An 18,274-nucleotide genomic window follows, 5' to 3' on the forward strand; every position below is an offset into this window, starting at 1 on the left:
GGGATAAGGTGAAGAGGTCAACAGTAACAGAGCTACAGCCTCTCCACCCAATGTGCTGGCTAGACAAGATCTTATAAATTAAAAAAGAGGTACAAATGTACCAAAATGTCAATCTGGCACAGTCACTGATGAGATGATGTACAGGTAAAAGGTGATTGTGCCAAACTATGTATACCGCCTCATTCACACTGCCTAAAAATCCCAGGTTTTTGCCAGGACGAGCTCAGACGACCCGGGTCGTGGCTCATTGTGAAAGGTGGGGGGGTTTGTGCAGAATCCCAGGTCAATTAGACCCCGAACTTTTGCAGGGTTATTCCCGTGTCAGTCCCGGGTCGCCTGCAGTGTGAACGATGCAACACAGGATTTCTAACCATAAAGAAGCCGATTGGGGGGATTAGGCACACTGGGGGGTGACGTAATTTCTATGCTGCAGAGAAGAGATAGGAGAAAGCATGGCACACTGGCTAGAACAGGCCTGGCCAACCTGTGGGTCCCCAGATGCTGTGAAACTACAAGTCTCAGCATGCCTTACCGCTATTGACTGGCAAAGCATGCTGGGGCTTGTAGTTTCACAACAGCTGGAGAGCCACAGGTTGGCTAGGCCTGGGCTAGAGCATGACACACTGTCATATATTGCTCCTTTATCCTCCTGAAATGACACTGTGCAAGGTAGCACAGTTAGCAGCTGCATCACGCTCTGATTTGTTGTATAAAACAGTCAAAAAACATAATGAATCAGGAACACCTGGCTACACAATAGCGACTTGTCGGCCATGATTAAAGCAATGTTGTTAACAGTCACCACCAAATTTGGCCTCATTCTTCTGTGCAAAAAAAAAAAAAGAAAAGTTCCATTTCAATGACGTCCCCATTTTTCAGCCAATCAAAGCTCTTGTGATGACTGACTATTTCCAGGGCAGACCTGTGTTCAGTATGAACGGGGGTCGACCAGGAAAACTCCCAGGTCCAAGGTGCAGTGTAAATGAGGTCTCTGAGCTGGGATGCTCTGCAACTCGACAAAACCTCTGCTTGAAAAACCCAGGAAATTGAAGGACGGCAACGTGAAAGTGGTATTAGAAAGATGAAACTCCTGATAAGTCATAACTGAAGCCCTGAAAGTGAATGAAGAGCTTAGAGGGAAATCTTAATAGAAGTATAACTGAACTCTACAACCCTGGATCACTCACTATTCTTACCGATGTCTTCTATACCCCCTTCAGTACTCAGGTTAGGTTTTGTGACCAGTAGGTGTAGGGTTACAAGGTCATTAATGCTACCAATGAAAAGTATTGAGTTGACAGACACCTCTTAACTGTCCCGATTTAGGCACAATAGACCTGTTTTAAAGACCAGGACAGATTTGTCCCACGGTGGGAAAGTTCAGAGGGATGTCCTGCAAATTGACCCTCTGTACAATTTCTGAATGACATTTAACCATGTTTTCAGATATCTGAATGGGCTGTGCAGTATTATTGGTGATTTAAACTACATGCGAAATGTACAGAAATGCAAAAATCATAGTTCGATCATGTCTTCAAGAGATGGTTTCTACTTCCATGGCCATCTTCAGTAAACTGGAGCAAAAATGTATCCAGCAACAAACAACTTAATCTACCCAAGATAATGGAGTTTTGAGTGAAGACATACAGGGGTAACTTATACCTAAGTTAAAAGTATAACCTATAGCCTACTTATAGCCTACAGAATTGATATTATAGAAGTTAAATAACAAATGCAACCCCCTCCCCTAAACCTTTAGGAGTCAGTCACTCAAACAGGTCTCCCCTATTTTTTAAATCACTAATTAGCTACTATTTGTCCAGTTTGCAATTGGCCAAAGAGCAGACATTAGATTAATGCTATCACTGATCTATAATCAGTGCCTCACATAGGTTAAAGACTAACTACATTTCTAACATGAGCTATACATTTTAATCTGCAGTGTGGCAATATCAAATATGATGCCACAACGGGTTTAAGATGCCTACACATGGTAGATTTTGAAAATAACCAAACTGGTCAACCATTGTACAGTGCATCCCCTGGGTTTTTATTTTAATAATAGGTCATAACAATGCAAAAGGACCGATAAAACAGGAAAGACCTTCTTTTACAGAGTCATTGGCAGAACATACAGAGCATGTTTAGATAACAATACATTTGTAACTAACAGTTCAATGTCTGACTCAACCTAACAATTGGAAACTAAAATAAGACACAAATAGGGAGTGGGAAGGATACAAAGAATGGAAATAGAAGATGGGAATTGTGTATATATTAGGCCAACAGTTCGCAAACTGGGAGCTGCAGAAAACTCACAGGGGCGCTTTACTTGGTAATTATTTTGGCTTAATGGTGCCTTGAAAAAAAATTATGGAGACCCTATGGGTGTCTCAAACTGAGAAAGTTTGGGATCCACTGTATTAGGCTTCTAAGGAGCAGAACACTTATTTTTGGATACACATGTAGAGGTTGTATGTGGTCAGTTAGTAGAGTGACTGCAAAAGAGCAGACATTATGAACAGGAGAGGGCAAGAGATTTAATTAATTGTCCTGGGAGTGAGGGCAATGGGGGAGTGCACACTGAAAAGACTAATTGGAGTTGATTTTCCCTAAATAACCACAGATTTACCCAGACTTATCCTCCATCATGGAGATCATGTTAATTTCTCCATGACTGCAACATGCCAGATAGTGTTTAAGGACCTGCGAGAAAGGAGGGAGAGGACGTCTTCCGGCTCCTACCTAGAACACATTTAGCAGCCACTAGGATGTGAGAGACAAGCTTTAAGAGGGTTTATTAAAATTTTGAGGCGATAACAGAAGAAAATGATCCATAGAGCCTTCAGGATCATGGCTTCCAGCATAGAATCGAGGAGACTATGAACCATGTCCCAATAAGGAGCATTGATCAGGCAAATCCACCCAATATGGAACAGTTCCCCTCTGGGCCACAGTTCACCAGCATCTGGGATCATTATTAGGAAACATCCTATGCAGTCTGTTGGATGTATAGTGCCATCTGTAATAGACTTCATAGGAGATCTCATTTACTTTAGTCAAAATGGAATATTTTGCCATTTCCCCGTATTTCACCACATTCCTTGCCATATGATTGGGTTGTTGGTGTCCTACATCAGCTCTGCATAGAAACAAGTATATTATGGAATAGGCCACACAGTTGGGAGATAATAGCCTCACCTAATGGATAGCTATGGCAAAGTAGCCCTCATACCTTGAGTTGGTGAAGGGAAGATAAACATTAACAAATTTGGATAAATTCTAAATGGTTTTAATAATTGTGAGGGAGATTTATGTTGATTTGGCAGTGGAAGCCATTGACCCTGCTGGGCAAAATCAAGAAGGACTCTACTGATAAACAGGCTTTGAGAAAGGTGTCCAAGGGGCAACAAAAGAGCCAATTGGTATTTTCCTTGACATACACGAATATGAGCACATTTCTCCCTGTTATCTTCTAAGAGAAGTATATTTTTAATCTGCTGCCTATTTAATACTTTATCTTGAAATGAACGCATTAATGGAGTATATTTGAAATGAAGTTCAATTTCTAGAATTTTGGACAAAACTATTACGCAAGTTTTTATATACCTGGCACTCACAGATTCTAGAGAGAAAGTGTTGTGCTGTATAAAGTTATATATACGTATACACACACAATTTTGGTCTCAAAGTTACAAGCAATAATAGCATTATCTGTATAGTATTATTGTAAAGAAGTAAATATCGTTATAAGCCGGTATGACAAAATTGAGGCATTTTTTCGCCACTGCCCCCCTCTGAGCCTTTGGGATACAGATAAAATGAGTTGATTAAAAGTAATTTAACTGCGATGTGCTACTATCATGAGTTTAAAAAGTGTCCGTTAACAATGACTTCCGTACACTGAGATAGCTACAGGATTTTAATGAACTAATTATTAAGAAGTCATAGTCCTGATGTACATCTACAGCACCTACATGTTAATACTCTGGGCATTTACCAGGTTTGCTGTGGATTCATTCAGTAAATAGCCAGTATATTACTTTCTTGGCTATTTCTAGATTACATACAACACAAGCCTGAAATTAAAACCTACTTTCAAGTACTTTATATTTGCCAAGTCAAAACAGAAATGGGAAATTTGTAGATCAGGTCTATGATAGCAGATGGCTGAATGAAGTCTCACCAGTGTTATTCTGTGGGTATGCTTGGCTATGTCCAAATCACCCAAGATACACACACACTGGGATCACAGGAGACACGCTCCCCAATATATAGCGGACTTGGGTGTGTATACAGTCCTGCTACTTTATCGCCATGATCCCAACTCACAGTAACATCCAAAGGGGTCCATCTATGGCCCTTTGTATATTATAAATGTTAACCATCATATCTTACCGCATTGATAAGAAATTAACATTGTAATTTGTGTTCAGGCAGGACAGCAAGCCTGTCTCAGAGAAGAGTCTATAGTAAAGGGATCTCTTTATTTCCAGGTTCTGACCTGGCTTTTACACTGTGCATGCAGGGGTCTCTTAGAATATCATTAGAGATGAGAGCTAGGGGGGAGGAGCACAAAGCCAGCCCAAGGGGAATATGAAGATCCCTCTCTTGCTAGGCTCTCACCATAGGTTAGGACAGCTTACGCCATCTTCAGATGGTGTTAGCCACTGCCGTAAAAGCTCCAACAAGCTAAGCTTTTCGGAGATTAATTGGTCCAGTCCGCAGTCGCCATTCAGAATTATGTGGACTGTGGTATTCTTCAATAGTTAGTCTAATGCACGAGCCAACTCCTGTGTTAGGCTTTTGTTAAATAGGCAGGATAGTAAAATATGCCTAAACAATCTTGATAAATAGGCCCGTTCGTATTCCGGAAAAGTTTAACGGGGTGGGTGAAACGCTCGCTCTGCACTCCAGATTTTCCAAGTCTATTGAAAAGCACCACAATGAGCCACCCTTCAGTTTGGAACATAGCCAAGGATGGGTTCCTACTATGGAGCTTCTCATGTGTGACATGTTATAAAAGGTCTTCACTGTGTATAAACTTTTATAGCCTCTAGTAACCATTTAGTCAGGGGTGGGGGGGAGAATATTAGTTCTTAACCCTACATAAAATTATATAGGTTATTACCGGGAGGAGCAAATAACTAGTATGATGCAGCCCCCATTGGAGGAAATGGAAGTTGCTGTCAAGAGATCTGATATTTTTCTTGGTGGACCTGGATATCACAGCATTCGATATCCTAAAAGTTCTGTGTCCTTTATTAAAGTAATTCACCTTCTTTCTAGTACCCATATGTAGTTATCGAACTTCTGGGTGAAATAAATATTTGTCCAGTGTATAACCTTACGTTAATGTAAAAATGTTATATCAGTCTAACAAACACAGCATATGCAAGCGGATGAGTGTAGATATAGATGGATAAAGACATCTGGTGATAGGAGAAACTATGCATCTTTCCCATGAACTCATCTTCCCAAAAAACAAGACCTGTCTCTGCTACCTGAAATCCAAGCCCACCCTGAGCCTTATTTGGCAGTCTTCATCCCAAAAACCACCTCCAGAAAACAAAGAATAAATCAATACATGCGCTTGTTTATTTTTGATTATACTCTAATGAGCCTAGCAACAAGTCAATGCACTCGCCTACTGCTCCATCCAGGACACATTATTATTACAGACAAAGCCTCCATCATACTGCACCCTACTAAAACCAATATACCTCCCCATTCATAGACTCTAATCTTCCAAGGCACAGTGTTCATCACCTTAACACCATCAAAACAGTTTCCTATGCCGCACACACCCTGGAATGCACTACATCATCCAATTAGACTAACCTTATCATACTAAGTGTTAGACTTTTTAAAGCAAGTTAATGAAACTCCTCAAATACTCTGCTCCTAGTGAGTGCATACACACTGCAGAATTGGACCAACATTGTTCCATCAGTAAACAAGATTTTAGTTCAGTTTAAAAACAAAAAACACCCAAAACAGATGATACGATGAGCGTTGGAACGATAATCGTTTATCGTCTCGGTGTACACGCTAATCGGGCCGAATGGTCATTTATTGTGGGTTTGGCACAATAATTAGCTGAAAATACTGCAGTGTGTACGCCTTCCTTACCCTATTTCAGTTGTTAACCATGGTAACCATCCCCTGTCACTTCACAAAGGGCATCCTGTGTACACAAATGATTTACTACTAATCCCACCTTCACATAAATCATACAGAACATAATTTTATTCTTTGTGGATCCGTGTGGCTGGTCCCCTGTACAAACATGGTCTGATTGGGCACAGTCGGGAATGCAGTAGGTGGGTAGAGGCACAAGTGTAATATCGTAGGCATTTCATTCCCAATGCTTTATAGCCAAGTCTACGAGCACTGACAAATGACCGGTTTTGCAAGTAGCAGCAATGGTGGAAAATGGAGGCCAATGAGTCTTACAGAAATTTCATCAGCTCTTTAAATACGCTATGGTGCCCTATCCATAAGCCCTAAATGTGGCTTTATGAGAACTGCACCTCCTCTATGAAGTACTAAAAGCTGAGGACTCATGGAACTTGTTGGGGGGGGGGGGCACTCCATCACACACACTTAGCAGTAGCATGCTGCGGGGGAGTTAGAACTTTATTTGGGATGCAACTAAAAAGTCGGGCAACGAGGGAGCATCAGATGGGCACCCACAGCTTAATACAAAGGGATAGGCAAGGAATACAGTGGTTTAAAAAAAAAAAAAAATTCAGATGAAGAAAGTTAAAAAAAAGTGCATAAATGAGAAACTGTGATAAGGCAAAAATGGGAAGAGAAGGCAATGAAGTAAGAAGGTGAGAGACGACAAGAAACAATGGTTTGGGCAAAGGGAGATAAATGAGTTTTAGGAACATAGATGGGAACTAATGGCAGCTTAACCCTCTCCTAGGACCCTTCCATTAAATACCACAGAAAATGTATGGGCCAAGAACTGAACCTAAAATACAAGATGATCAGATCTGTAAAGGAATCTTGTAACAATGGCAAGTGAGTAGGACTTTCTATTTACATTTGCTCTGCCACTGAGAGCAAGCCGTCATCCTTTTACTGGATAATACAACTCACACAAGTTTTCGGATGAGGGAATTACTTCAATATTGCCACGTGTGTACTCCCAGAATGACTACAATGCAAAGATCAAATTTGATCGGGTCATTATTGGGCATGTTGAAAACATTGTCAATAGTTGACCACTACTGGCAATTGCGTTATTTCCCATGTCACTTTCATTGTATAGGATTGCAGCAATCGTGTCCAGCGCAGTTTGAGATTTCAACTGCTGTGGACAAATTGCAATAATCAAATCACATGTGTCATGTGTCACATGTTGAAATGTACATGTACAATAAGCCTTGTATGCCTCAAAAACACATCCAACAGGTTTAATGATAGACTACTGAGCAATTTTTGTAAAAATCTTACCCCCGCCCAAGAGCAAATACCTCTGTGTTTGATAAAACCCTGGAACCTCCATGTATATATTTGTAGCAATTTTCTATAAACCAACTTGTAGGGTAGGTTTAGTGTAACTTTAAAGCGGACCTGTCACTAGTAAAGCCTATGCCAATCTAAAATTACAAGAGTTAGTCTTGCCACCCCCCCCCCCCTTTCACATACCTACTAAGGCTGCTACAGATGTCCCTTGGGAGTCAAGCCAGGCTCCAGCTGAAATAATTGGCGACACCGTTCTGTTATTGAAGCTGTGAGGGTATGCTTTATACACAAGATAACCACCCACCTACAGATACAGCACAGTGCACGGACTCAGACAATACATAGGAAAGTTTGGTCTCATGATACTGGCTGAGAAAGTTGTTGCATCAGGAATGCTGCAGAGGACATCTCACGAGACTTCAGCATTTTCATAATGCCGAAGGCAAAAAAAGATGTAGATGCTGGACTGACGGAGAGGCGTAAAAATTACTTCTACTGTAATAGAATTGCAAATGTTCCGTGTTCTCCCCAGCAGCTACTATCCAGGTGCTCCACCCTGTGCTGTTTACTTGCCACCCCCTTGGAACCCAACAAAGTCCTATTATAATAGAATAAACCATTGTGTCTCCTATAATAACAGCCACTATGTGAGCACTACAGCCAGCAGTGTGTGTTAGACCACCAGTCTGACCAGTACTGGCAGGTGTGGGCAATAACCGCCAACATTTTTCATTACTACTACAAAGTATTACTGTCTCCAACTGGCTGCTTCTTAATGCCATTCGACTGGCAAAGTCTTCAAGGAGAACTCTAAACTTACGTAAGCTGCCTTTGTACAGCACATTATGAGCCGCTCTTTTTCCGATGACAGGTCCGCAATTTATTTAATGTAAAATTATGTGGATGAGATGCGATCACACGTACATGGCTTCAGAAACGAGCGAGTGAAGGAGGCTGCATTGTTTCCATATAGCCAAGATCCACAGTAACGCCACACACTTGGTGATGCAGCCATGATATAATAGTGCATGAGAGCTTGTGGACACATCTTCAGGCAAGGTCTTGCGATGGATCAATATATTATGCAGACTGTCCCATCTCAATGCCTACCTTTAGTTATGCCGTCACTGATCCTGTCCATCCATAGTATTGAACTGCATCCTATTAAACATTCAGCCAACAGAATTGGGGGGGGGGGGGGGGGGGTACTAATTTCTAAATGTTTTCACCTATGAACAAAAATCTAAAGTTCTCACAATTTAATCATCCAAGTTTATTCTGAAAAATACATACAAGCTAGTTACACCCTTTCTTTCCTCATTTGTACTACAGAACACATGAAACAAACACATACTATTGTGCCATCTCCACTTCCATATTGAGGTGATCTGTTTTGTTAAAAGCGCATGCAAAGCACTTTATCCATCCACTGAAAATGAAGGTAAAAAATGAATTATATATCTATATCTGTCATGTTCTAACAAGCACAGGTGTGAAAAGACCTTCACTTGAGAATCTTACAAGTTTATAAACACTAATGAAATGGCTATTATATTGCAGATTAGATATATAGATTGTGAATATTATTTTCTAGGGACACTAACCTCAATTTCTCTCACTTGTGTCCAACACAGGAGAGCGAATACATTAGACATCTGTGCAAGCTATGAATAGATTTGGGGAGTAGAGTCTGCAAGCTACTTGCCGGCTTCTTCTCAAGCCTTACCAGAGCTTGCCACACCCAAAATGACAGCACACATCCCTTACCATAAGGCCAAGCCCTAAACTACTGTATTGTATAAGGCAGTGGTTCCCAAACTGTGTGCCACGGCTCCCTGGGGTGCCACGGCCAGGGCTGGTGATAAGCAAGCTAGGGGGGTAATTGGTAATTATTTTGGCTTAGGGATCCGCTGATACAAGGAATTAATTTTACCAACAGTATAGCTTTGGGAGGACAGTCTTGGCTAAGACTATAAAGATGCTTGCAGATTTTTCTAATGCACCATTCCTTCAGAAAATTGTCGAAAGTAGAACATATTTTTGTATCCACATTTATATTTATTTGGTTTGTAGTGTAATACACAAAGCAGAAAAATGCACTCCGTCGAAGTTTAATCCACACAGGAGTCCTTATATGGGCTGATCAGCGTTATTGGCATCTATTAGAAGAGGAATTTTTTTTATTTATTACATTTTTAAGCACCTTAAGAACCATTTCTCTGACTCTACTGGAGGACACTGCAACAGTGGGGGTATAGTAGGTGGATCTGGAGTCACTAAACGCAAACAATTTTAGTGGATAGCTCCTCTGCCCCTCCCATTTGAAGTCATCCTCAGTTTTTGTATAACAAAGCCCAGAAGAGAGGGCCGAACTAAGTGTAACAATTAACAGCTTAAAAGCAGTGTTCTCCATAGAAAAATTTTCTAGCCAGGTGGCATTAAGAAGTTGCTGGGTGGGGGCAGTTGTAATACTTGAGAAATGTTGGAGGTTACCACCCACACCTGCCAGGACTGGTCAGACTGGTGGTCAGTTGTCTTACACACTGCTGGCTGCAGTGCTCACATAGTGCTTGTTCTAATAGGAGAAACATTCTATTATAATAGGACTGTTGGGCTTCAAGAGCTGGATAGCAAGTAAAAACAGCCGGGTGGAGCATCAGGGAAATAGGTGCTGGGGAGAACACTTGAGTAAACACAACAAAACAATGCCCCCCAAAGGGATTCAGGGAAATGGATATCAAGTGAAAGTCCTTCCCTTCCTGCCATTGGGGAACACAGACATTGGAGACGTACCAAGGGAGGGATTGCTCCAAAAACACCTAAAACGTTGCTCCTAAAGCCAGCATCCTGAGATGCAAAGCCCTGCAAACTTGGAAAAGGTGTGGACAAGCAACCACTTACGAGCCCGGCACAATTGTTTGGCCGAAGCAGTTACGCACTGCCTAAGAAAAACCCAACAGCCCTGGCCAACCCCACTTGTGAGAAACATACAGGATGAAAACCATTAGGTTTTACGAACGGAACCTGTATGGTCCACACGGCACCTGAGGGCCTGGACAGCATCCAGAAGGTGCAAGGACGAATCAGAAGTCTGTGACCTAGGACAGAATGCCAATTAATGAAAACAGGAGACCACCTTTGGTACAAAAAGGGTTTAGTGCAATGCACTACCATATCATAAAGACACCAGAAGAGGGGGGGCAGCAACAGCATAGCGCCCCCAACTTGGACACCTGGCGAGCATTAGACAGTTTAAAACACACACACACACACACAACACACTTTCCAAGTAACATAACAGATCAGAATACAAAGGCTCAAAGGGGCCCCTTGTAAGAGCCCCGAGAACCAACTTAAGATCCCATGGCTAAACAGGATGCACAAAGGGAAGCCAAGCATGGAGTAAAGAACCTCTTGCAGAAACATCGGCGCATAGCTTATGAACTCCAACTTGCGCTTAAAGAGAAAGGAGAGAACTGAAAACTGTAGTTTCAGAGAACTGACAGATCTTTATCAAACCAGTCCTGCAGAAAACTTAGCAAGCAGGAAAGTGATGCAGAAAGTGTAAAAACTGACCTTCACAACACTGATTATAGGCCTTACACACACAAAATGACATGAAGGTTTGCGCACTTTAAATTGTAGTCCACCCAACCTTCTGCGAAAAAAAACCCTGGCCTAAAGAATCAGTTTCAGTAACCATGCTGTCAAACCTAAAACAACCTAAATAGTGGTATTAAAAATGGCCTTGTACCAGAAGATCTGGACGAAGAGGCAGGGTGAACCTACCTCCATCCCTAGGATGTCTGAGTATCACATCTTGCACAGCCAATCTGGAGTCACCAGAATGTGGGTAACTGTGCTCTTTTTTTTCCCCATGAAAACCCGTGATAGTATGGAAATCTGAGGAAACAGATATACTAGACAAAGCCACCACTGGATCGTCATGGCATCAGTGTACTTCGTTGCCAAATCCTAGGACTTTGCACAGAAGAGGAACCTTGAAGAATGCCATTAGATTGATCTCTGGCAGACACCAATGTTGAACGAGAAGGGCAGAGATCTTGGAGGAACAATTTTCAAGGGTGGATCCTGTTGCTCCTGAGGTAATCTGCCTCACAGTACTCCACCCTCAGGATGAATATGGCAGAGGTCACTGAAACGGAGTTCTGCCAAGGACATGATGCGTGCTGTCCCACCCACTATGGTTCAAGTAGGCTACTGCCGTAGTATAGTCTGGTTGGACCTTCTGACTAGAACTCCTTGCCATGTAAATTGCCCTGAGATCCAGGACATTGGTCCCCCCCAGGAGGCCTCCTTGTCCATCAGAGAAGCTGGAACCAAAGACAGATGATTGCATCTTAAATCGCCTGGTAACTAAACTTCAATCAGACGATTGGAAGAACAGACTGTTGACCACCACGTAAGAGAGCAACTTGTGGCCGAACAGCATATTAATCTGCCAGTCCATATGAAGGGTGGCTTGGACCATTTCCGGAGAAGCTCACTTTAGAGAGGCCGGGAATCAATCTGGGTGAAGAGCACCAATCCAAACACTGACACCATGGTTCCTAGCAGTTTCATGCAGCAGAGAAGAGACTCTTCGTTTGGCCAGAAGGGACCTGGTATTGTTTGGAACTGAAAGAACCTGGTCTACTGGGATGAATACCTTCTGACACAGCGTGTCAAAGTAGAGGCCCAAAAATTGCATTGGACAGGAATCAAGGGCGACTTGGGTAGATTGAGAAATAAGCTGTGAGATTCCAGAAATAGAATGTGCTGGAGAAAGACTTTCAGATGGCACTTTAAAAATGTCTAAATAAAGCACAATAATAATGACCCAAGATCGCAGGAGACCTGCCTGAGGGCCATAATTTTGATGATAACCCTCAGGGCAGAAGCCAGACTGATGGGTAAAGCACAGAAATGATGATGCACCTTGCAGACAGCAAATCTAAGGAGACACTGATGCCCGTCACATATGGGGATGCACAGGCCATGTCTAGGGACGCCATAAATTCCCCCTGTTCCATGCCCACGATCACGGATCGTAACAACTCCATATGAAACCCCAGAACACATAATTGCTTGTTGAGATTTAAGATCGGAGGAAACAAGCCATCCGGCTTTGGAAACGAGGTTGGAGTAAACCCCTAAACCTCTTTAAAGAGGTGGCCTGCGGTTTTTGGACCAGAAAAATCACAGCATCTCTAGCATCCAAAGGGACTGGAATCTGGGTTGGTTTTTTTAAGCACCACTTACAGGTAGAAAGTAGCTCTTACCACCCATGGTTACTTGAATGATTAGGTCCAGCTCTGAAAAAGAGCAACACCGTCAAAGCATAGACTCCAGCACACACTTTGAGTCTGCACCAGCCGACCAAAGGCACAGCTACAGAGAATTTCCGGGTCACAATAATGAGAATTCTGGAGTTAACGGAAACTGTATCCAAAGATGCCTGACCTAAAAAGTCAGAAGCTTCCCGAATATGCTCGGCCAATGCCAACAATTCAGCTCTAGGATTATTTTCTTAGACCCTTAGCCAACTATTATGCCCATGTTTAAATGGCCTCGTTAACCGAGGCTTGTAGACGTTTGGTCTACACAAACTTCCTGCCGCCATATATGCAGATTGAAGAGCAAAAGCAGCACCCCCGAGCGAAGCCGCACCCTGCACTGAAAAAACAGTGGTTCTGGTGAGACGGGCAATGGGAAGAACAACTTTTGGAGAACTCTCCAATTTAACAGACTCCTCCAAAGGCAAGGGGTAAAGTGATTTAAAGTTACCAGACAATCTAAAACCTTCTGGTTCCCCAAATCCTCTAGGTTTGTCTAATGCGCATAATTAACTTCTACACACAGATACAGAGTTATCCTTTGCAGCATAAGAATAACTCCCCCCTCCCCTCAGATAACTGAATCAACTTCCCATCTTCATCAGAAGAAATATCAGATTCAGAAATAGGGGCTGAATTGTCTCAGATATGACGTTTGCTAGTTGTCTCCTATGAGAAGGCGTTCTAATGAGGAATAAGCCTTTTCAAGACTATGGGTGGGCTCTACTAGAATCAACGTCAGACCCGTCACAGCCTGGAAAGCCTTACTATTGGGTGGTGCAGGCTGTGAAGGTAGAATGTGTGGTGCAGTTAGAGAATGAAGAGTCACCTACCTATTTGGACTGAGGTAGCACCCGAGAGAGATCGACTATGGACGACGCCAGTGACTTAGCCAAACCTGGTTCCTCAATGGATGCCGGTGCAGTCGCGTACGAATGCTGTTCACGGAACTCCACCTCACACACTGGACTCAGGGCAACTTGGTCAGACTGCTCACAAGATAATTTAACATTACATTTGGCACCCTTAGTCTTGGAAGGCCCTTTTCCAGACATTGTGACAAAGAACAACTAAACAAAAAAAAACACAACAAAAGAGAACGTACAAAAACGAGACCTCACATATTATAATACTATAAAAAGGTATAACGTTAACCCAGACACTGTTTTCAAGGTCAGGCAACAGAGGCATATAGACACAAAAAAAAAAAATAGAAAGCACAGCAAGAATGACTACAACAATAAATATATATTGAGTAGCCAATGAGGTACTGCTGAACAATGGCACCAGATGAGGAGGACCAAGAGTAGGGAACTACAATGCTGTGGCTGAAAATGGTGGTCCCCGCTGAAGAGAAACTGCCAAACTGAGAAGTACAAACCCCTTGCGAGAATCCCATGCCTGGACGCCATAAAATGCCTCCCTCCAGGGCTCTGCCCTCCACTAGTTTTAGAAGTCCTATTGTGTTACCTGTCCTCGTCAACACCACTCTCCTCCATGGAGAACTATGTCTGTTCCATCTTACCCACCAGAGGCCGGGTCTGCTGCATTGCCGCCACAGCAGTACTCTCTGCAAAGGAGATCTGCTTAGGCGGTCAACCCTGCTAGGGCCTCGCTAATAGGCAAGTGCGGCGGCTAAAGGTTAGCACGAACTGCTCTGCAGCTGTCACCGCTAGAGTGAGAAGAGTTGACAGGTTACAGGAGAGAGGAATACCCAACAGCTACTCTCCCATGATCAGGGGACCAGGATGAAAGCAGCCTACAGGCCTTCCACCCCTGGAGAGGTGGCCATGACCAGTAAAAGATAAAAGGAAAAACCTGTGTGCACTACAATTATTATGGAGAAAACAAAAAGCCAAAAAATTGTCTGAAGCGGTCAGACAAAAGATTGTAGGAAAGCATGAACAATCTCAAGGCATTTCCAGACACCTTGATGTTCCTGTTTTCACCATATACAATGTTATTAGGAAGTTTATGGCCCATGGCACTAGCCAACCTCCCTGTATGGGGCCAAAAGAGTAAACGTGAATAAAGATTAAACCGCAGGGTTGTTTGAATGGTGGAGAAAGCACCATGATCAACTGGCAAACAGACTCAAGCTGACCTTCAGACCCATGGTACTAGTTTCAACTCGCACCATCCATCGCTAACTCAATGAAAAAGGGGGGGGGGGGGGTTACATGGTATGAGGGGCAGCACACTGAGATATACCCAATGCCTGACTGGGATTTGCCAAACCACACCTGAACAAGTGAAATTTGATCTGGGAGAATGTCCCATGGACAGAATGAACCAAAATAGTGCAAAATGGTAAAATATATATTTTCCAACACAACCTGGTGTGTTTTGCATTTAAGTGATTTGACCAAATTGCACCTTAATACATTTTGCCCCAGAACTAAGTCCCATAGAACACCTGTGGGGATAGAGGAAAACTGCAGTTCAGAGAAGGCGCCTTTCAAATTTGGGTGAACTGGAGAAGTCTGCACAAGAGTGGGCCCTACAGTCATAAGAGGTGCAGGAAGCTCATAGATGACTACTGATAGCGGTTGATGGCAGTTAATGTGCGCAAAGTCTAGGGTATAAGTTTTGTTAATGCCATGTCGTTTCAGTTTGTTATTTGAAAGGATTAAATTCAGAATTTAAAAAAAAAGTGTCAAATATTAACAGTGAAAGAATTGTGGCGATCAAACTGATAATATCAACGTATTTAGGAGGAAATACTGAGTTGCTTGGGAAAAAAAAAAAAAAAAAAAAAAAAGTGCCAATATTTTTGACCACAACTATAAATGGCTGAATATTTAATATGGAGCTCTGAGAAACCAGGTTTACTAGCACCATTTTGATATCTAGGTAAAATCTTCTAACTATAATTTTAGAAATACTTACATATTCACATCAGACCTATTTATAGGGTAAAGATACTTTTACAGTTGCAGCTAATTTCTGGGCTGAAAATATAAAGGACAGCCTAAAATTCAAATTGATAGGCAACAGTCTCAAATATTGGCCCAGCCCACAAGACAGCTGTGCTTTACAAATGCACTCTTAGCAAATTGAGCTGCACGTTTTTAAATAGCCCCACCCTTATCTCCACTAGACTGTAAGCTTTTATGAACAGTGCGCCCTTTCCTTTCCTGTCCTTGGCAACTCCCCACTTGTCAACCTGTGTGCTCTTGCAATATGCCTCTTGAATGCTCTGTATTATGCTTGGTTTTCTCTGTACATTGCCTTATGCAGAGTTTCTTGGTATTACTGCAGTTTTTTTTACTTAAAAGCTGTATTTTGCTTGTTAGACCTCTTTTTACAGCTATAGAGTAATGATAACTTAAGATGTGTAACATTTGATGGATATCAATGAAATAGAAGCATTTCCAATTTCACTTGAGCCTTAAACTACATAAAGATTGTTTTTATTTTAAATGAGTTCCATCTTTATACCACCTGGATTTAATGACTGACGATGACAAGGGAGCACAAGCAGTATCCTTGCTATGGTCTTAAATGGAAGTTTAAAATAAGATTAATAATGAATGCAACATTCTGAATAGAGGACAATGCTACTCTCCCTACAAAGTTATCCGATTAAACGGCAGCAAGAATAAAGTTAAATGTAATGTTGTATTTTAACATTAAGTTGCTTACATAGATCTAGGAGCTCATGGTACACACGCTTGACAAGAGGTGAAATGAACGGAGCACACTAGCAGGTCACTTTGGGTGTAATGTACAGTGTACTTTTCACTTGGCAAGATAAAAGTGGACAGGTTTTACTGTTAAGTCATACTTACCCATCACCAAGTCATACCCACAAAAGAAAGCGGTCCTACAGTCCATATACTTGCCGTTTGAGACGACTCCTTACCAGTTCTCCATACTGAAGAGCAAGCCCTGAGGCTCACATTTACATAATGTGTGCAGCACACATTTGCTTTCATGATGCCATTACCACTATATCTACAACAAGCTTAATACTTCTAATAATTCTCAACCTAGAACACTAAGGCATATTATCTGATAAACACATGCATTAAGAAAGGTAATTGGCATCTGATACCACAATACTGATGTTATACCTGCCTACTAGCACATATGGATGAGCTGCAGATGCAAAATAATGATTTACACCTTTAAGAGTTGAAACCTTTTTGGTTTAAATAAAATGCATTCCCGGGGATACAGTTCTTTGTCTTTCTTAAGGAGATCATTGTACATCTGTTCATATGTGGTTTTGAAATCGTAAACATTTGGCTTGTCTGGTGCAGGACCGGGGAGCTTAACATGTGTTCCTGTTCCAAAGGATCGGACATTGAAGGATCGTTTACTGAAAGACAAAAAAAACAAACACAATTTATTTAAAATTAAGAATATTCTGTTTCACATTTTCATATTGCAGCAATAGCATGTAACAGTTTAACAAAAAAACAATACACACAAAACACACAACTGGAAATTGTAATAAAAACACGTCAAAGATAAGCGTGTTAAAGATGATATATGCAAGTAACCCTATGACATTATAAATTGCAAAATAAAATTAATATTTTGTTGGATTAATCAACTGCATGGAAGCAGGGAAGAATTAGGGGAATTATTTTTTTTCCCTCTTTCATTGCCTGTTCTTCCCCTATAGACATATGGAGTCTCAAAGTTTTTGTCTTGTACAATCATTGAGGCACAGATGCCCGGCACAAAATGACATGCGTTGCCTCAATGGCAGTACAGAGGCACAAAGCACCTGGCATTCTGCGCCTCAATGACTGTACAAGCAATTACATAATGACCATCCAGCAGAAAATGCATTTCAAGTTTTTAAGAAAACACATCTGTAAAGAAAAGATCCTATAGCCATACAATATCTATGTTCTTTACTTACAGCACTAAAGTTACAAAATAAAATTAACTTGCTTAGATTAAGTTATTCCAGACTACAGATATTGCACCACACAATGTCACATTTTTGTACTAGGTTGGCATACTGTCCAGGCAGCACAGAAGGTTATTACACAAATATGTTTATTACCAAGCTAAATGCCTGAAAGTAGTGTTTATAGACAATTATCTGGCTCTACATTGGAAATTTGCCTTTTTTTGCTTCTCCTATGCGACAAATGGTAACCTTGCTCGATCAGGAGGTGGTCACACCAAACCAAGCTACCAAATGCCTTTTGTTTCTAAAAACACAGTGCATGAGGTATTATGTAATAAAATAAAGTGACCATACAGCATTCGGAACCTGATCAGCTCAGTGCGCTCTCGCTTGTGAAAATAAATATTTAAGAAAGGGCTTAATGGACCGTTTACAGACATTTTCTTAGTAGTCTGACTAAAACACAAATGAATGGAGCAAAATACAAGACCTATCTGCTATTCACATTGTTGCACAATACTGTGAACTTCCATATACACTGAATGATTTGAAATTAAAAACAGAAACTGGTAAAACTTGACATACTATTTTC

At 41.6% G+C, this 18,274-nt stretch overlaps 1 protein-coding gene and 1 long non-coding RNA gene across 2 annotated transcripts in view; both read right to left on the minus strand.

Moving 5' to 3' along the window:
- The window catches only part of SSU72 (SSU72 homolog, RNA polymerase II CTD phosphatase), a 48,542-nt gene that overhangs the window by 10,343 nt on the left and 19,925 nt on the right, over positions 1 to 18,274 (minus strand). Inside the window, 1 exon segment of the mRNA XM_075189632.1 lies at positions 16,993 to 17,136. Coding sequence (XP_075045733.1) covers positions 16,993 to 17,136 — 144 coding nt within the window.
- LOC142106796 (uncharacterized) lies at positions 2,027 to 7,342 on the minus strand. Its single transcript, XR_012679793.1, has 2 exons — positions 4,971 to 7,342; positions 2,027 to 4,803 (listed from the first exon to the last, which is right to left on the minus strand). It is a non-coding gene; the product is annotated as an uncharacterized LOC142106796 (long non-coding RNA).

Source organism: Mixophyes fleayi, chromosome 11 (assembly GCF_038048845.1).
Source record: "Mixophyes fleayi isolate aMixFle1 chromosome 11, aMixFle1.hap1, whole genome shotgun sequence".
NCBI classification, from domain to species: Eukaryota; Metazoa; Chordata; class Amphibia; order Anura; family Limnodynastidae; genus Mixophyes; species Mixophyes fleayi.